The following is a 21,436-nucleotide window of genomic DNA, read 5'->3' as shown; positions in this document are numbered from 1 at the left end:
GGCACATTGCACTTCTATCTGGATTTTTGCCTGACTTAGTGTTCTTAGTTCTATCAGACTGTTCTGGCCTATAAGGGTCTCCTTTCCATTCTGGATCCCACATAACAAAGCTTTTATTTTAGTTATTCAGAACCATATTGCCTGGGGCCAATATACCTATTTGCAAGCTGTATGCTCATCTTGTGACTAATTGTGAGAATGAATTCCCCACTAAAATATAGCAGGGGACCACATTTGAGCTGCAGCATAATATCCTTAGCATTGATGATACCTCATACCAAATACCATAATTTCATTTAGAAGTTAGGATCACACATGACAATTTCAAGTAGAAGGGAGTACTTATAGCTGTAACATGAAGGCTGCAAGTTTGTTTATATTCTACAAACCATTGCAATTTACATCTAAGTCTACTTTTTTATTTTAGACATTAAAAACTATATTTAAAAATATCTTCTTTCTGAGTGGTACAAAAATTGAAAATTAAGTTTAGCTGCCTATAATAAATTAGGAAATATCATTTTAAGAATAGTGCATAATCCTACTGCATAGTACCAAGTAGGAAATTGAAACATAGTCATAATGAAAAAAAATATTAATGTCCCAGCTATCATCCTAATTGTCTCATATAATGAAAGCCTCTAATGTGACCAAAACCAACTCTCCATATGGTTCTTCATATGCAAATAGAAGACAAAAACAAAAACAAAACATTTATTCTGAACGGTAGTAATTGGACACACGATACACATTTGGCCCATTCACCAAGCTTTCATCTACAAACTTCAATCTCACTGGGTACTCAACAAACAGCAAAGGAGCTTTCAGGATAAAGCAAGTCAGTGTTCCATTTTTTAAGAATACGCACAAAATGTGCACCATAATGTCTATTGCTCCCTTGTGCTTTCAAAAGAAAGAAAGCTGGTATGGAGAACCTAAAAGGAAAGAATATAGGCAACTGAAAACATGCTGAGTATCACTTTGTCTTGCCCTAAGAGTGGTGACTTAATTCTTTTAGGCCAATTAATTTGGTAATAAAATTCCCCTCATAGTTCTTCCTTTTGCCAATTCTATTATCTTGTCCTTGAAAGGAAACAGCAAAGATTCTTTGTTCTTTGGAAATGTATCGAAAACCCTAGAGCTTTCAGGACCACCTATGAGTTACCAAATGAAAATAAAGCCAATTGCAGACCCTGTTTTCAATGCTCCAGTTTCATTGCTGACAGGATAAGCTTATCAGTTTTTCATATTTGGAAATGAAAGGCATCGAAAACTATCAACTCAAATCTCTACTTTTCTTTGAATTGGGGTATATCATGGAAAAGTAGGCTTCATTTAAATTAATTTTCTATTTCAATAACCTTGAGACATTTTCAAGCATTTTCAGGGTGATACAGAATGACCACCATTTGTTCCGAGAGGAAAGACCACTGTGCTAATCCTGAATGAGAGAAGGGTGAAATATTTAGACTTCTCCCTTTGTAAAATACTCAATATGTGTTTGAATAAAACCTCAAAAATAATTGAAGAGAAATAGTTAATCACTTAAAGCGTACTCCAATAAATTAGGTATAATCATTCCTATAATTTCATTTTCTCAAATTATGAAAACATCATATTCAGACATCCTGACATCGTCAGCTTTTCTAGTACAGCTTGAGATAGCACTTGTGAATGGGGATCATTTAGACTATAATGGGGACATAGCATGTCCATCTTTTCTGAAAACTATATTAGCTTAAAGGAGGAAAACTTATTCCATCAAAGACCAGCACAAATTCTCCCCTTGCTTAGAAGGAACACAATGCCCCGTGTCATCACCCCCTGGAGTTTACAGTGGGAGCAAGACTTTGGTTCTCCTGGAGGAACATAAAAGCTACTTTTCTATATTGCTTTTAGGTTGGACACCTGACACTTACAAACCATATACAGCTCCTTCATGGCTGAATTTGTCCCAGGGCTCTCTGTTTTCACTTTGTATTAGTGGGTAGTTTCATGAGTCATTGAATTTGGTGGAATGAAAGCCAAATACCCGCCACTTTGCTGTGTTGGGTCTCTCTGGCCTCACTGTAAAGGCTCTTTCGATTTCAGACCCTGCATAAGTCAGAGCCACAAAATTGGATTTGAGCTTCGTCATATCTTGCCTCCAATGACCTATGTAATGCTAGCTATCCCCCTATGTATTCATTCTCCTTGGAAGAATCATGAAGGTCGTTTTTTGGAAATGGGAGCCTCACATCCATTTTTACGTTTAAAGGTTAAGAACGTATTTTCTAGCCTCTAGATTGGAGAACCAGGAAAGCTTAGTTTGGTGTAATCATAGTAAATGCCAAAACACAGGAATGAAAATATCCAGTCTTAGTGATCACTGAGTGACATCTTTAGTTGAAGCAGGCATTCTCCATCCATTTCCTCATTATCTTCTCTCTTTGTCCTCCCTTCTTCCTTTACCCAAAAGAAAGTTGGCACTGGGACTATTCCACTTCTAGTGAATTCTCAAAAATTATTCAGAACTAGAATAATAAGCTGCCTTGTGACCTTTGTCTGTCCTCTCCCACTGCCCTCTGGCCATTTCATTGTTCCTGTGCATCCAATTAAGAGTGTGGACAGAGGGAATGAAAGGATATGGCTTTAATGTGAGACGATTCTGTTTCTCATTAGAGATCCTGTTAAAAGGTTTGATGGAAAAACAAGATATTATAGTACTGCTTATCTGCCATGAGTTTTGAAGAATTTCATTTGTTCATGATTTCTTCATTACCCATGAAAACTAACATCTAAAATACATTTGACCTATTTTGACCAGTTGACCAGAAAGAAATATGTTTCTCTGGAAGTGCTTAAAATTTTCAAATAAGTATACTATTATAAAAAATATTAATAAGATGTAATTTATCTGTTATTTCCTATTTTGGAATCCTTTCTTCCATTTCATATCAGCTTCTCCCCCTCTATCCAGCCTGTCATATCTCATGCACTTTATCCAGCATCTGTTCCCATGGTAACTTGGTCAAGCTGGCTATGTTTTCACAAGGGTTTCGGGAATATGAAAATCATGAGGCCTAAAAAAAGAATGCCCTGATGGTATTCGGTACTATCTATGACCTGAGAGAAAAGACAGGAAGTCTCCACAATGTCAGCCATGTAACTTGTTTTCTTTTGAGGTCAGCTTTCAAAATCCTTTGATGCTTATTCATATCAGTTCTATTCATTAGGAGGCAAGTTTTTAAGGTCAAGTATGGTATCCAGTGAAAAAGGTCATGTCATTCACTTAAAAACATTTATTGAATTTCCCCTAAGTAGATATGTTTAACTGTAATTTTTTAAAAAAATTAAAAAGTATCATAAAAATACAAAGAGCTATGGAAGTGTAGAGAAGGGAGAATACTTCTAGCTGAAGTAGTTAGTTTCCAATATTATTTGTTTAGTCCTCAGCAACACTCCCGGCCACCTACTCCTGTGTAATGAATTCTTTATTTCTGAGCCCTAGCCACCTACCAGTCACATGTGACCAAGAACACTGAAGTGAAGAGTTATTGCACCTGAATTTATAGAATAAATGTGCCATTTCAGCTTTGACATGAAGCAAGTATGGGCTCTGAGTAATAAAGTTTGCTCACAGAATCTATGATTCAACTTATCTATGACATACTTTGCTAGGCTGTGGAGTTTATTGAGCATGATCCATATTCCATGCAAGTTGCAAGGCCACCTGCGTTGCCACTTTATAGCAGACACCACTGACATTTCTTACATTCTCATGGATTGCTGAGCCTTTCACTTTATATTCCATGTCTTTTCTCTCCTATTCAGACCTAAGTAGAAACTTGTTTGGCAGAAAAGCAGATTATCGTTGATGACATTTGCATTTACCAAAAGGAGGTTAAGAGAGTATTTTCTCTGGCAAGAAAATAAAAGCCAATGTTTCCCTCCACTTCCTTTGCAAACTCCTCCTTCATGATTTGAAGGCTGTTGCTTTACAGCTTTTTAAGAGGAAGGGAAGAGTTAGGTAAAAGTGTTGTCACGAAATCAAAGTAGATAAATTCTCTGAATAGAAGGACTATCTATGTGATTTGGGATCATTCTCTTGTGATCCCAGAGTTGATGAAATCTCAAGTACAGAACAACTTTCTTACCCAATAATATTGGCCTATCGACAATACCAGATTTTTGTGTTTTAACACACATTGAAAATTATTTCTATACTATATGATTTGTAACCATAAGAGGGCATGACCAATGATTTGGGATTACACAAAAGGAAGTTGTGATAAATTACGTCTGAAAACCCCCTTCATCTACATGTTTCTTCCCGTGTAGAAGAAGATACATTTTTGGTCCAGTAATGAAAACATAAAAGGAACCCAACAATTTCTGGAAAATGAGAATGAGTTAACATGGTGCAAGGTGGTTTTCACTAGTCTTTCTCTTGTTCTACTTCTCTGAATGCCTTGGGGCCCATCTCTGCTGGAACCACACTGTCCTATGCCCCTTTTCTCAAGAAGCTTAGATGCAGAGCGGAATGGAGAAGCCTTAGCTTCAGGTGTTACTCTGACTGAAGCAATAAGATCCTGTGGAAGTTTGACTAAGTGAGGGCAGACTCACTTAAATGAGGGGTAGCAAACTATTATAGGCCAGATATGGGTCATTGCCTGTTTTAGTAAATAAAGCTTATTGGAACACAGCTTTGCCTATTTGTTTATGCATTTTTCTCTGGCTGATTGACACTACAGAAGCAGAGCTGAATAGTTGCCGAGTAGTTGCAACAATTCCCATATGGCCTAAACAATTTACTATCTGGTTTGCTGACCCCTAGATTAAATCATTCTTACTCCATAATTAGACCACTTTTAAAGACTTAAGCTAGAGAATAAAGAGGAAAGTGGGAAATGCCATTCACTACAATTGAATATGTTAACTACATTAGATCTAAAGATAGAAATAGATTACATGTATTCATGCTATTCTAATTTGCTATTAATTGTTGACTTTTCAAAGGGAGTAACTAACATTTATTGCAACTTGACACTTTCTGGGCACCATGTTAGAAACTTTCCATAAAGTAGGTCATTATATCAAGGAAATTTAGGCTTTCCTGGAGAAGAGATCTTAGGGAAAAACAAAAGCAAGCAAACAGACACACCAAGTTTCATGACCTGGACACTGGAGGGGGCAGTGTGCTCCTGTGTAGTCATTACTGCTCATTAGAGCTCAGAGACAAAAGGATGTTAACCTTAGTCTCCCAGTTTGAAATGCATCTTCCCTACTTTGTAAGGTCAGAAACCGATGACTTTGGAGGCACTCATTGTAGTTCTCTTACATATACTGTAAATGGAGGATAAAATAAAACAAGGCAGGAAGATGTGTACGTTCGTTCAGCAAATTATTGACAACATCCATGGGTGCACAGAGAGCTTGTGGCAGTTATTTTCTTAGAAGTGGTGAATTAAAACATCATAAATGCTATAGCCAGAATGGACTAGAACGTCAACATAGTTCGAATTCTATAAATTACATTTGTAGAAAAGAAATAGGGATGGTAAGTGATTGTTTAGGCAGACTAGTATTGTTTGTAGAACCAGGAGTGCCCTGCAGATCTTTTGAGTCCCTGCCCAGTGTTCTTTTTAAACTAGATTCTGTTCTCTGGGTTACTTTTTCATTCTTGTCCTGATACTGATCAGAAAGTGAACTTCTCATCTTCATGCTGTTTATATATTATAAACAAGACATTCTTTTTCAAAGGTGCTGGGAAATATTCAAATTATTTTTTTCCTGTACATTCATTCAATTTTTGTATTCTTTCATTTTTAATATATGTCTTTTCAAGAGTATGACTATTCTTTTTGGGCCTGCCTGTCTCTGTAAATTCCATTTTTTCTTGCAGGAATGTCTCCTCTCTCACTTTTCCACTCTGAGCCTGACTGCTTTCTAGTTGGACCGTTCGTTCTTGGATTCTGGTCCCTTTTGAAATAGGGAACAGCATTATATTTTTTCTTGGCAGACTTCTACCCTCCATTTCAGAGAAGAAAGAGTCAGGTAGGATAGCTGTGAAAATAAAGAACGAAATAAAGAACGGAAATGACAGAGAAAGCCAAACAGTAAGAAAATAAGGCTTTGCCTCAAAAGAAAAAACAAAAGTCCTAAGAAAAAGAAAATAAGATGGTCTGGCAAAACTGTTCTCTTTTCTATTCATTCTGAGGCATGCCACGTGAATTAGGGAGAGAGGAGGTATTATTGGTCAGTGCCTTCTCCCTGTACTCGTTATCCATCAGGTGGAGCTAAAACCTGCCTGCCTAGCTCTGCTGCTCTGGATAGCATCACTCCTGCTTCTTCTCATCTGATGGAATAAAGTCCATTATGAATCTCTCTATTCCACTCTCAACTCAACCATAATGTCAGCACAGTAATGAGAAGTGCCAGCTTAAGCAGCAGACTCATCCACGGCACCTAGGTAAACTTTTGCTTGTTCAATGCCCTCTGCCTTCGGACTCGAGAATCATCATCCTCAAACTCCTTTTTTTTATATTGAGACACCCACCTCTGGAGACTGAGCATGTCCCCATTCAGAGTGCAATCATGCTTACGGTTACTGGAGGCGAGGAGGAGGTATGAGAAACTTCTTTATTTCTGTATCTGTGGCTCAAGACTGTGCTGGGATCCCTCGCAAGCACCAAGATGATATAGTTTAACCTCTCCCCACCCCCATTTGGTGGCCCAGCTAGCAAACCTGGAGATAGGACCAGGACCAAGGTAGAACTTTTCCATAATGTCCCCAAAGGCAAAGTGTGTTGGCAGGAAAGGCCACACACAGTGTCATATTCTTGCCCTTGTTCCAGTTATTTAGCTGAACCTCACTTAAAATATGGCCAAAGGAATCAGGTATTAGAGCCTGGAAATAATAAGGATACATCCAACTCACTTCATTTTTCACAGCTCATTGAGGAAAATTCTCTTTCAGAAGTTGCCCCAATTACCTGTTGATGCTGTTTTTCTGTGCTAACATCTGCCAGTCCTTTCCTTTGGCATTGGGGGTATCAAATGTAGCACAGATCCGCTGTCTGATGGAGTAGGGGATTTTGAAGGCTTTAGGGCCAGTCTGTGCAGGAAAAGTACTGTCCTCTTGTGCAAAGAAAGTGATGGTTTCTCTTTCACTCTGAAACAAAATAAGGAAAGCATGATCAGATCCAAGTGGAAGCAGTACTGATCAACTCTTTTGTTCCTTAAGAAAATCTATGTAAACACACATGCACAAAATGCTTGCCTATTGTGATGGACTCTATAAAATATATTGACAAGTTCCCCTCTGTTCTAAAATAGTAAATGACTTCTCAGTAGTCTAGTAAATCGTGTACTGGAGATTTATAACAGTCTCTTCCATTCAGAGGAGTCATAATCATCAGCTTCCTACAAGAGATACCAGGTGAGAACATATTTGCTTTTTTGTTTCCTTCGGAAATAGATGTAGGATTAGTAGGAAGAAGCTACCAAACGACAGATTTCAGTTCAATGTAAGGAATGTCCCTCTGATAGAGCTGATCAAAGATGAATGGGCTGATCGAAGAAGCTGCTTGGGAAGCCACTTGTCAGAAAAGCGACAAAGGGGAACTGACTGTATGTTGATCATCGTCAAGTTTATGTTTCTCCCCATCCTAAAGTTGTCTGTGATTCTATTGTAAATATTTTGGTCTTGTTGCAGAATTAAATTGCTTTTATAAAATATGAGCCAGCCATGAGTCAGTGATGACATCTAGACTAGTGTGTGCTGTGGTGTAGGCTGGAAGGCTTCTGCCTGCTGTCTGCCCACTGTGCTTCTGATTCAGTGCTGTCCAGTGAGGACCTGTTATTTCAGTACTTCACAGCAATTAGGTCATCCTATCCATCACGAAATCACAGAGAAATGGGTCCGATGGGAGGGGTGGCTGGTAAGTTTATGTGGACTAACCCAATTGGAAGGCCTGAAAAGTATTTGATTGACTCACTCCTATGATTATGCTCTGTTACAAGACCAAAGGGGTTCTACAGATGTAATTAAGTTTCCTAAACAATCGACTATGCATTGATCAAGAGAAGATTCTGGGTGGGTTTGACCTAATCGGGTGGCGCTGAAAAGAGAGAAGGGGCAGCTCCTATCTGGAGGCATCTCCCCTGCTGTCCTGCAAGAAAATAAGCAGCCATGTTGTAAACTGCCTATGGGAGGGAAGATGGGGAATAAGCTAGGACGTGAGGGTGCCCCTTAGGGAGGGAGCTGAGACTGACAGCTGTCTAAGAGCCAACAAGGAAATGGGGACTTTAGTCCTATAGCTGTAGGAAACAGAATTTTGTCAACAACCTACATAAGCTGAGAAAAAGACTCTGAGCTCCTTCCTGATGAGAACACATCCCAAGCCGCCACCTTGATCTCAGCCTGGAGAGACTGCCAAGCCTAGACTTTTGATTTATGAAAAATGTGAGACCACAAATGGGAGTTGCTTTAAGCTGTTAAACTGATGATACATTTGTTATACAGAAAAAGAGAGCTAATATAAAGGGAAATTAAAACATAATTTGTGATTGGGTTAGGTGACTACTTAGGACTGTTGAAACCCCAAGAAACTATCCTTTGTGTTAGGAACTCATTGTCTTGTGTGGTCCTTCAACTCATCACACGCTTTTTCTGAACTGTCCTGTGACACTGTCCTGCTTTTTCCAATCATTACACATCTTTCTACTGAGGGCACCACGGCCCTTTTTGTTTGGTGCCCAGGCTCACACAGTTATCACCCTTCAGAGTTGATGAGTATTATGACCTTGAAAACTTAGTTGAGGAAACTGGTTCATGCAGAGATCTTATTAATGACGAATAATGTGTTTTATATTTCTATAACCATTTAGCACAGTTACATTTTGAGGGCTGTCATTGGGAAACAATGCCTTAACCCAGCATTTCTAAAAGGGTACCTCAGAAGATGATCCAAGGAAGAACAGCCCCATGGTCAAATGTATTTGAGAAATGCTGCGTGTTATATCTTCCTTTTGGAAAATCAAAGCACATATCACATTAAACAGATTCTACTTACTGGTTTTAGTTCCATTCCCTGGAATACTATTAAACAATGCTCATCAAAATTCTTCCAGTATTTGAGGGTAGCATGGGGCAATAGAAAAAGCATGGTTTTCAGAATCAGAATATGAGTTTATACTTCTAGCTTAGTGACCTTGGATGCTACATGATTTCTCTCGGCCTCAATTTCCTAATCAGTCTTTTGGAATTTTCTATAGACTCCACAGAAACGAAAATTGATAGTCACTCAGGTGGTTTGTGACATAGCTAAAAATAAAATTCTGATATCCTGATACTTACACTAGGACTAATTTCACTATATCACCCTGCTTTAATACAAATACTAAAAAATCCACTGAGCAGGGTGGGTAAGAAAAGTGCTCTCTGAGTGATATTAGCATTATGCTTCAGGAATTAAGAGTAAGGAGGGCTTCATGGAGGAGGCATTTGAGTTGGCCTTGAAGGATGGGTAGCTATTGATTGAATAGAAATTGAGTAGATAAGTGGTTATTTCAGACTGAGTGGAGAATTTTTTTCTGATATAGAGGGTGATTATAAAATAAACCAACTCAGGCCTCTTACTGAATAAAATAGGTTACAAGATATATCACTTCTTTTTTTTTTTTTATCATGATTTGTAAAATTTCTTCTGGTCTTTAACAATGCAAATCAAGTAGGAATGGTTTCCTTAAGTAGTCCCTGACTTAAGGAAGGGTAATATCCTTAAAAAGGATGGTAGAAACCAGAGATAACTGAAAAAAAAGGAATTCTATGCAATTACATGGTAGTTATTATAAAAATGGCACCAAAGCATGTTAACACATGAAAAGGTGGCTTGCCAATAAAACTGAAAACACTGACAGTATTTGCTGAAAAACTGCAGTAGACAGAGAACTGGCTTTTGGAAGCCCTCATGGCATCTATGAATTCACTACATCCACCAAACTTTGTCTTTACTGTTGGCAGAAGGAAGACCACCTTGATACATAAAGTCTGCAGAAAAAAATTAGACAAAATGGTACAATTTGACGGTGACAAAATATTATGAGACTAATTATAAAAATAAGTATTTTTTCTATTTACTACACTTTAATAAATGGCTCCCCATTTCCCTCATAAAGTTTCCAAATTTAAATATTTTCCATGCATAAGGATGACACTTTATGAAATATTTATGATGCATTCTAAAAGACATCTGGGCCAAGTAATAAGAATCCTTAGGTATACTACATTCTCTGATTGTTTAAATATTCAGAGGAACAGTAGATTTTCATGCTCTGCACATCTGAGATAAGCAGCTGCTACATGGTTAGCTTGGGAGTTGTAAATCAATGAGAAATTCCAGGTATTCTATTTTGTAACAGACAAATCATCTCTAACTTTCACCACTTTTGGAAGAAAGATAAGAGAAATTGCTTGAAGGTAAAATAGTTACATGCAAGATTCCCATTTAAGTTGTTTCTACCAAAAAATAGATTCTTCAATAATATTAATAAGGAATGATGAAATAAATCACTTGGGGATTCTTCCCTTCTCTTCAATATTAGCAAAATTATTTTGCTTCCATCTACAATTTTCAGATAGGTGATACTGATGATTTATAGAGTATCAATTGCTGATAATCATGAGGTAATTGACTTGGCTTAAATTTAAGGAGAACCAAACTGCTCCTAAAGATTAACACAATAATTAACCACCATAAGAACAGAAAAGATATATTATCTTGTTCATTGAAATAATTCTTAAGTGCAAAAGTGATATGAATGATTGTATTTATTTGGTAGATAGGAGGCATGGAGGAATATGATGGATGGGAGATTAAACATAAAGAACCAAATGCCTTTGACAAGAATAATCACTGCATCGATTTAGATATTTAAAATCAATGTTATTTTATATACATAATTACATATATATATACATATACATTGTGTATATATATATATATATATATATATATATATATATAGTCTCTTTTATGTCTCATGTTTCTATTGTTAAATTTGTGAAATAGTGACGCTAAGACAAATTATTAAAGTAAGGTAGGAAGTGCCCAACTATGCAAAATTTTTTTTGCAGGTGGGCATTAAAATATATTCCAGACATCTGTTGAAAGCTTCAAAAGTTTCTTGAAGCATACACCACAAAAACTAGATCATTTTTAGGGAGAAGAGGATGGTTTTTATTCAGCACTTCTATCACCAGATGTATGTTCTCGCCAGAAGTGAGATAATCCTAGGGTTGGAAGGACCTAGAGTGATTATTCAATCAAGACATCTCTTGGCAGGCAGATCTATATGTAGGAAGTTTATTCTATTTTTGAAGATCTGCAGAATGATTCCAGCCCATTACACACATAGTTACATCTCAGCCTCCCACAGTCTTAAGGAAAGAACTTCCTGATTTTCACATACTTTCATACTAAAAGACAGTTATTGGTGCTGTGATGTTTGTCACTAGTGTCTAAGCCCCAAAAGAGAAGGCTTCTGTTACAGACAAAACCCACAGTTAGGACTGATAAATTAGACCTCATTGACTGTGATTCTGAAGTAGCATAGTATGGAAATCCAGACTTTGATCTTGAAGTCAGGTATCTCAGTCGGGAACTTTGATTAGCTCTATAATTTTGGACAAGAAGTTGGACCTCTTTGAGATGGTTATGTCGTGTAAATTCTTATACTACAATACTAATCCACAGAGTTGTGATGGTTTATGTGAAAGCACATGACACGGTACCTGAAATATGGCTTTCCAATGTTATTAATTTTCTTCTGACATAGAAAAATTATAACAAATTAGATTTACCTAACAAGTAAATCTTATTCCAAAGAGATGGAGATGTATCGGGCCAAATTCCAGCAGGAACATTTGAAGCAATTAATAAAATGATCCTTATAGGATCAAAAGGGTTCAGAAAGCTTCTAAAATGCAGCAGCCTACAAATTGGATGACTATAGTCCAACATTGAATATCTAAGTATTATTCTCATACTTGCCTCCTTTTATCAAGATATACTGTGATGTTATCTTCTTCGAGGATTTCAAAGTGATTGTAAACTTTGTAAAGCATTAGTAAAGGAACTGGAGAGTAAAGGATAAGATTATGTTTATTAGCTCATTTTCCTTTCAAACACTTCAAGAATTTATTTAAGCAAGAGCAAAGGCACCAGGATGTATGAGCCCTGTCACATTCCTTTTACATAAATATCCTGTAATAGTGGAAGTTGAGCCTCAAAATCTGAGTGCCTTCAAAAAATAAAAACCTTTAAATCTGGAGTGCTTTTGTTGACCTGTTAAGAGACATTTAGGGCAGCCTGCATCAGAAACATCTTATCTGCCTTTTCCTGCTTGCTTCTGAATGCCAGAAGGAAAATCTTGGATTTTCCTTTTGTTTTTATTTCAAAACTTTCCTACAATTTTTAACTTTACTTTGAAATGTATTGTGTTAAATATGCCATGACTATTTAAGAAGGAGACTCTAACAATATCCGATCCTAGGTTTCTGGATATACCTTCCCCATCAAAACTACTTTAGCACTAATAAGGCTAATTAGTGATAATGAATGCAAATACTGTATAAACATGTCAGTTAAGACAGCTGTCAATTTTTGAGGCACAGTCCTTTGGAAAGCCATCCACTCTTCAGAGAAAACTACTTGGGAAATTAGAAATACTCATGGTGCATGAACAGTGAATTGAAATAGGGATGGAGAGAAGTGTTAATGCTACAAGGCTACGAGTTTTCAAAGAAAAAAAAAGCTGACACTGAATTGTATGTATACAAAATGAGTTAAACCTTCTGCCAAGCCAAAATGAATAAATATGTATTATTTACATATTTATACATAAATATATGTCTGTCTGTATATGTGTCTATATGTGTATATACAGACACACGCACACACACACACACACACACACACATACACTTACTCACTCACTCACTCACTCTATAGATGAATAATAAAATATCTGTGCTTTTCTAAGCTAACCAGGGGTTACTTTACTGTTGCTAAACAGAAGCATCACAGGCCTCTCCTGATTCTACTTCTCAGCTACTCTTGCCCCTCAAATAACCAGTCATAAGGGAATGCTGTTGTCTATAAGCTCAAATTCATGAAGTCAGTCAGAATCATGGCAAAGATCAGGTATGATTTTGCAAATTTCTCAAGTGAATTCTCCTTTGACTCCCATTCTATCTCTGCCCTTCAATAGTGATATGACCTCAGACAAAGTCCTTTCCTTCTTTGCACTTCCATTTCCTTACTTTGTAGGATGAGATTAATATCTACTCTATCTTACATTATTATATTGATGGATCTATATTTAATGGAAATTGAGATGTGTGGACCCTGAGCCTGGAGGGTCTGAGAAATTGTAAGACAAGAAGCCAAGACCCTTAAGCTGAAATAACATATATGGGGCCATTGACTTCTGGAAGACTAGTCAGAAGCAGCAGAAAACTGGCCAGTAGTAACCTTGTGCCTCTCTATGTCACATGGCTCAATTGTACCGTCAGCAAATAAGGAATTTTAGCTAATATTCCAAGTCTACCGTGGACTATTAGAGTATTTATGGTTTTGTGTGTCAAAAGCCCTGTATCAGTTTCTATCTCAAAGGTCCCTTCACAGAGCCTAAGTTCTGATAGGTTGAGTTTCCCTGCAGCCTGAGAAAAAGTTTATTTTCCTTTATCAGTCAGGAGTATTAAAAGACCTGATGAATGACAATGAGAGTGAGATGGTGATAATCAGTTTTCAAAATGTAGAGTTGCCAGAGAATAGAAAGGCCAAATAAAATGATTTGTTCAATCACGAATGAGGATGGAAAGCATGAGTGCATTTTGAAGCTCTTTTGTGCTGTATGTTCATCATGGCTGTGATAGGTATATTATTCTTATTGCCCTGTAGAAGCGGGGTCAGGTGACCTATAGACCAGGGACTCACCTCTAGGATCGATGTCTGCACTTGGAGGATCTGTTCATGGCCTTTGAGCTGCCGGATGCAGATTTTGCAGGACAGCTGGGTGGTGGTGGGCGTGTAACGCTCCAGGGAGAAGGCACAGTGCAGGGGCTGCCGGTTACTGCACCACACGCGGGAGAACGGGACTTCCTGCAGGGAGACAGGGAGAGAAGAAGGCTGTGGTTCACAGAGCCTGGCTGATATAAGCAGAGACCAGGAGAGACCTAATAGCAATAATGATGGTGGTGATGATGGCGACTGCACCAGAGATAATTGCCTAAGCGACTTGGTGGAATCGTTGTAGAAATAATGTTCCAGCATATGCCAAGTAGCACAAAAGTAATTAATGTCAATTCCAACTGATAATATTTGTATATCCAAGCCACACTGTCAGAGCTCAGATTTCAGTTGTTGACACACACAATTAGTAAGAATGCCATCAAACATGAATCATCATGTTTTTCCTCTAAAAACAAATATTCTTAGAACACCTCTATGGCCCATCCTTCTGCCTACGCCTGGGGGTAGGAGGATATCTTCTCACTTAAATAAAAATTGTGCTAAAGAATTGACTCACAAGAATTTGCCCCCACACCACAAAATCATACTGAACTGTGCAAACAGAACATAATATTGCTAATGTATCCAGCTTAAAAATTATACCTATAGCAAAATCACACACATATACACACATCCGAGAAAGACACAACACACCGGAGCAGTCTAGTTTGCCACCTCCTCATTCAGTTCATCCATTCCTCAATTCTGTATGGTGTCTGCCAATGATAAGACAATGTACTAGACCGACTATAAGAAATAAAAAGAAATTAGGTAAGTCCCCATTTTCAAGGGCTTTGCAGACAATGGATTGGCAAAATAAATTTTTACTAAACGAGGAGGGAAATTATAAAATCTACAAAGATCACTTTTTCCCCCAATACTAGTTAGTGCTTGCCACTGAATGCGCCATGCTCAGGCACGTGGCTTTACAACAATGTGAAGTGGAGGTCAGTCATTCTGACCTCTGAGGTCAGATGATATTCTGCGGCAGAATATCAGAAATTGACATTCCTTCATCTACTAAAAAGTCTCTGATTCCTAGTCAGATCAGGCTGGGTCCTTGGCAATGACCATGTATGTTTAGCAATATTCATCCTCACTTTTTTCTTTTTCTTCTCTGGTTAATTTGCACTTTTACCTGTTGCCATAAATATACTTTTCTCTGATACTAACATTGAAAGGTGATAAAAAGATACATCAAGTCTGGAAGTTCGATACTCTGAAGTGTGACTGGTGATGAAGCCAGCATGAGTTATAAGACCAAGGGCCATGATTAAAATTCAGTCTATTCACTTTGCAGAACTATGAATTACCTAGTTATTCCTGAACTCTATTATACACAATGTTTGTTTTATAACTTGGATACTTCTGGGGAGGGGGATAGCAAGGAGGGACAGAATTTAGATTGTTGCACACTTGAGAAGAAGAGAGTCAGCTTTAGAGACTATGAGAAAACAAACTCGGGCATTAACCCCTACCACACTTCCCAGCAATGAATATAAAGGCTTTGTGATTTCGTTTTATTTGTTCGTTCTTAATACCGAATCAAGGGGAAGGCAGTAGACCTTTTTCTCTAGAAGTAGAAACAAGGACTCAGAGAAGGGCTATGTGTGTGACAGTATGTGGTGTTTCATTGACTTTATTCTTGTGCGAGATGTGGGCTGTTAGGACGCAAGACTGTCTTTAGGGGAGGATGCTCAGTTCTCAACTTCATGGCAGGGGCTGGAAGCCTGAAAACTACCTTGTACAGACTTACTTGCCAGCAGAGTTCACATTTCTGTTCTGCGAATGCTGGACTTGGATGGTAGAGGAGGAGACAAAGCCATCTCCCCCTCTCACATCAGCAAGCAGGCCCACAGACTTCAGCTGTCAGCACATGTGAGGTTTGCAGAGGCATCTGGCCATTCCCCTGAGAACCATCTGCTACAGTGTTGTTTCCTGAAATTCCTGAATTTGCTGGTTTCCTAATATCATTAGTAGCTCTCTGAGTCTGAATCTACCAAGGCTTTCTACAGGTTCTGTAAGCATATCACTCCCTTGAAGTATTTCTCCTTTGGAATATCTTGAGTGGTTGGTGTTTTCATGACCAAAACAATTCTGATGAAACTCCAGTGGATTTGAAGAAGTCCTTTTAGAAACTGATATAAGCTGGATAACACTAAAAGGTGCTACTAGTGTGTTCCACAGGGAGGCTATCTTCTTCTGAGGGAAACACTGGGGGAAGCAGTTATCTAATGGTCACCAAGGAAGCTCTTGGCTGGCACACAGCTTGTTTATACCACCAGTAAGACAGCACAGGTCCATTCTTCCTAGACAGTGAGTTTTACTTGTGATTTCTTCACTTTCCCTCCTGGTAGTAGTCATGCAGCAGAGGGCACTTCTGATTGGTACAGCCTCCCAGGAACGTTTAGAGGAAGTCATTTTCCCTAAGTCACTAAAAAAATGACTTTGCACCTGCACCAAATTCTACCCCAGATAAAAGAAATAATATGTATTTACAAGTTCTGCCATTTCTCCTTGTTGTCCAATCATTTCATGCTTCTCTGTCCTAGCCTTCTCAATTTTGTAAAGTATGAGTAACCCTTACTTCATAGCTCAGGCTCAAAACTCTTCTTTCTCTGTCTGCTGAACTCTACAAGGTCTCATCTGCTCTCATATGCCCAATTGCCATCTCTCTGTGGAGGACTCCAAAGCTACAACTCTGGTATTTATTTCATTTCTATCTGTCACTGGTATTATATACTCAATCACGATAGATCATTTTATTTGGCTTTTACTTTCTCTGGAAACTCTACCTTTTGAAATCTGATTATCACCATCTCACTCTCATTATCTTCCTTCTAAAATTTTCCTATTTGCGTTAATGATCCTCTTCTCTCATCTGATTATAGGCAACTGTAGTAACCTCGTCCACCAGTCTTCCCACTTCAGCCTGTACTACACAGAGTAAATGAGGTGGTTAGCGCTTTACTGAAGAGGGAAACAGAAAGTGATTGATATTCTTCAGGAAATAGCACCGTGATCTCTCTTATACCTCTAATAATGAGTAGGGGACATTGATGTAACCAGATCACCTTTCATTACAAGATATTTTTGTTTGGGGATGACCAGAATGGCCCTGTGGTGCTTGCTATGTTAAACTAAGTTCCCTGCCTGGCCCTCAAGGGCTTTCATCATCTATGGCCCTATCCTTACTCTCTCCATTTTCATGGTAATAGCCTTCAAATGAACCCTCATATCCAAGGTAAATGTTTACAGAGTTAACTTTGAACTATCCCCTTCAATGAAAGTAACGTAGGGCTCGGTGGTTAATAGGTGGTTTTGCCTAACTAAGCTAGGTAAGGAAGTTTTGCTCTAAAACTAAAAATTGAGTCATGACAGCATTTATAACTTCCTGCACTGCAGCGCCAAATAAAGCTAAATTCAAGGTCCAGCTCGAATAAACCTATTTATCTGTAGTGCATTAGAATCCTTGGCAAAACTTACCCCCTTCCCCAGTGACACTGACCTAACCATTTATTGAAAAGTGTCTTCTCTGGTATCACTGCTAAATTTCTTACATTTTCTCTGAAAACACTGGAAGAAAGGTAAGAGTGTAGTGCCCACTGCAGAAATAATCTTTCATTGCAGAAAGATGTAAGAATCAGCACTCACACACACACACACACACACACACACACACACACACACACAAATCCTTTTTTTCTATTTCACTGCACACAATCAAGATATTTTAAAAATCTGATTTTAAGACAGTATCAGAAGAATGTGTTTTTTGTTGACTTGAGTAGCAGCTGCCAACAGTGCTCAACAAAACACTTAAAAATAATAGAATTAGAAGCACTGTGATTAGTATGTTTTTCAGGGCAATCATCACTGTTTTCATTTATTCAAAAAAATAAAAATAAAAAAACAAAAACAAACGCAAAACACCAAGATTCTCACTGACCTGAGAGGAATCATGTGGAAAGTAATATAGGAGGACAAAGTGTAGCAAAGTTATGGGTATTTAAAGAATTCCGGAAATGTTTTCATTTTGATTCCCATTATAATTACGTTCCTAGCAGATGGAGAGAATGTAAATCACATCCTAGCAGGAGACAGACTCTGGGTTCTCCACGATACATAGCATGTTGAAAAGACAGCTGCTTTTATCTTAGGGAGGTGATACCCTGACTCGGTGATTTGAAAGATTTTAAAAAAATAGATTAATATTTTATTGTATACTGTTTATTATAGCTTCTCCATTCCATAGTCAGCAAAGAATACAGAAAACCCTGATTAAGTGGCACTCGGGTCTCAGTAACCTATTGAGAGCAGAGTTATTTACCTCCTAGAGGAGTATTTCTACGTCTGAGGAGGAAATAATAGCATAACCCTATTGTGGTAGATATTAAAAAGCCTGAGAAGAAAAGGGGGCATCATTAATTGTGGATTTGGGGAGGGCCAGCATTGTGGACCTCAGTTTTTCTTTGATTCAGGGTTGATGGATGCTATTGCCACCAGATCTAAGAACTCACGTAGCTTTCCCTTCCCTGTCACCCATCATGCCTGGCTTTATATAGTACCGCATTCTATAAAGTGTAATCCTCCAGAACCTAAACCAACAAGATTTAAAACCTAGTTGGTCCTTCTCTACACAGGTTCTCATGACGCAGCTCTGGAGCCAACCTTGAGCTCACACCATTCGAAAAACATTTCTTGTGTAGTTGGTTGCTGTCTGACAGGGCAAATATCCTATATACTGGAAAACTCCCAGACCTGTGCCTTCCTGGGAAATTCCACCTTTCCCAGAAGAAAACAGGAGGGTTTCTTAGGAGAGTAGGACTTGGGTATCAGTTGGAATACAGTGATTCCAAGATTCCTGATTTGAAGTTAGAGAAAGGGACAGAGGAATAAGAAGCAAGGATACCGGAAGTCTCCCATGCACTGAGTTGGAGGATGACAGAAAATGACAGGGAGGTTGACCAGTTGAAGGAGAGACCCATAAAGGATATCAGGAATAGTGGTGTGATTCTCTGTCCTGCAACAGTTCTCTATTAGTTCCTGTCCACTACGTCCTAATGAAAACCATTCTCTGTTCTCCACGCCAAGTTTGTCAGTGCACGCAATGTTCTACATGAAGTTCAAGCAGGCTGAACACAAACCCTCCCCAGAGTACTTATATTTGATGCCTGGGAGCAAACACAGCCTGGCCATTGAGACAAGTACAATATGTATTCACACAAGCTGAGGGATGTCAGTGATGACAGGAGCAAGAAAACTGGTGGTAGGGGTGGTGAAGAGATAGGAGGAATAAAACAGAAAGCCATTTGTGGGTAAGAAACATGAAGTGGAAAGAAAAACTCAGTGGCAAGTCTCCTGGTGCAGAGAAAATTAAATTGTTTTTCAGCCTTCCAAGACTCTTTCATATTATGCTCAATTACATACAGAAGGCAAATATTTATACATGTTCACAACCTCCATGCAATGCAACCCATCCCAGCGGTAAGCTTGTTGTGTTTCCTGTGAGCCAATGCCCTTTGGCTTATCCCGGCCCTGCTATATCCTCTGAGTTGGGCTGACACTTAGCCCCCTAAGCCTTTCCTGCCTGAGGCTCTCTTTAAAATCGCTGGTGTTGGAATTATCATTTAAGAGCTGCTGCAAGGTTATGGTTCTTTCATCTGATTTTTTATCTCCAAGCATTAAACTTAATAGTTACTTTGGTCTCAGTCCCTTGTATTAGATCCAGTGACGTGACAACCGTAAACCTATAAAGATTAATACAGAAAAATTTACATGACTATTAGTACTTGTTTTAACAATACTCTGATGCTCAATTTGGACTAAAAACTTGGAATACTGCTTTGAGATACAAACATTGGTCTAGAACATCCTAAACATGTTCATACAAAACCTCCTTCCATAAGGAAATATGCTGAATATGCATCTCCCCTCCACTGCCCCGCCCCAAAATAAAAATTGTTCAGGTCCATGAGCAATGTTCTTGTTGCTTTGAAAGCACTAGAACTGTATATAGAGGGGGCAATTCCCAAGGTAATGAGAGGTCTGAAAATTAAATAGGAAAGTATGACCTTGTCCAATTAGAACATTCTGAATTTTAGAAGTTGAGAGGGTTGGTAGTTCAACTTTTTTCTCTATCATGGTCCAGTCAAGGTTTTTCTCTGTGTGATTTGGTTTGTTCCCATTCTGACAAGCTCATATACCCTGTGCAAGACTTTTTTTTTTTTTTTAATGAATGCTGCAAGGATAAAAAGGTTAAAAATCCCACAGGGTTCTACAGGTTGTTGACGGGCAGAATAAAGAAATTTGAAAGCGTCCCGTGATTATAGATCAATGTAAGTCCACCAGAAGCTTTTCCAGATTAAGGAAATGTCCTGTCACTTGAAGCACAGATGACTCTGGCTTAAGACAATATAGCAGACCAGCTGGCTGCTTATGGTGACAAAACGTAGATCACTGGAAATTACTGTAGAATTCCATGGCAGGGTCTTATATTGATAAGAGATCTTTTTATGCTAAGCAACTACTCAAATTCCCTTAAAGTTATCCAAGGAGACTCTTAAGTCATTTTGCAATCTTTTTGTTTTAAATTCTCTCTATAGAGATATGGGAACAATAATGTATAAGTGTCTTTACATATTTATAAAAGGATTCTAAGAGGCATTATTCTTTCTTTGCCTCTCAGTTTGGAATTTCTTTACAGCTTGCCCAAATTATTTGGCAGCAAGAACTTCATATATTCAAGACAAAAATTGCTTGTTCCCCCCTGGCCAGCCATAGCACTGTACAACACAAAATCATCCTTAAAAAGTTTCTCACTGACAGGTGGTTCATTCACTGATGAACATGATTAAAACAATGTCTTTCAATGAACTTCTTTGAATGGAAACAAACCAACCAAACTTGCTCTAAGACATTTAAATTACTACCTTCAACCTATATCGAGCAACAATTTAAATGGGAGGAGAAATGTCACATTACCTGACACGCAATTTCCTTTTTCCCCACCTGTTAGAAACTTGTGAATTTATGACAGTGTGTTTAATTCCCTGTGTGTAGCCCCAACTGCTACATTTCTGTGACAGTTCTGAGAGTCAATCCATACTTTTAAAGGAGGAGGAAAGTCAAGAGTACCCTCGCCAGAGTTTCTGACAAACTTGCTGGTGAAAGCAAAACAATTTCTGTTAGAAATCCATTTGGTCAGTACCTGGCATGCAGTGAATGGTTTAATTCTCCAGAGGAATGGAGGGATATCGAGGACAGAGATCTGAAGACTAAAGGTATTCCCTTTGAAATGCAGCAACTTTGGTTCTTCCAGTAGCTGTCCACCTTGATGCCTTTCATCTGAAACCACTTCCTACAGGACAGGGAAAAGA

The 21,436-nt window shown here is 38.3% G+C and overlaps 1 protein-coding gene across 6 annotated transcripts in view; it reads right to left on the bottom strand.

Moving 5' to 3' along the window:
- Positions 1 to 21,436, bottom strand: part of UNC5D (unc-5 netrin receptor D) — a 510,000-nt gene that overhangs the window by 11,873 nt on the left and 476,691 nt on the right. For all 6 annotated transcript variants that reach the window (XM_081045544.1, XM_081045546.1, XM_081045545.1 and 3 more), the window contains 3 exons: positions 21,268 to 21,417; positions 13,983 to 14,147; positions 6,975 to 7,153 (listed from right to left, as the gene is read on the bottom strand). In XM_081045544.1, coding sequence (XP_080901670.1) covers positions 6,975 to 7,153; positions 13,983 to 14,147; positions 21,268 to 21,417 — 494 coding nt within the window. The remainder of the gene's footprint in view (positions 1 to 6,974; positions 7,154 to 13,982; positions 14,148 to 21,267; positions 21,418 to 21,436) is intronic.

Source organism: Rhinolophus hipposideros (genome assembly GCF_964194185.1).
Source record: "Rhinolophus hipposideros genome assembly, chromosome: 4".
In the NCBI taxonomy this organism is placed as follows: Eukaryota; Metazoa; Chordata; class Mammalia; order Chiroptera; family Rhinolophidae; genus Rhinolophus; species Rhinolophus hipposideros.
Note: the sequence above shows the minus strand (reverse complement) of the source record. Positions and strands in the feature narration are given on the sequence as shown.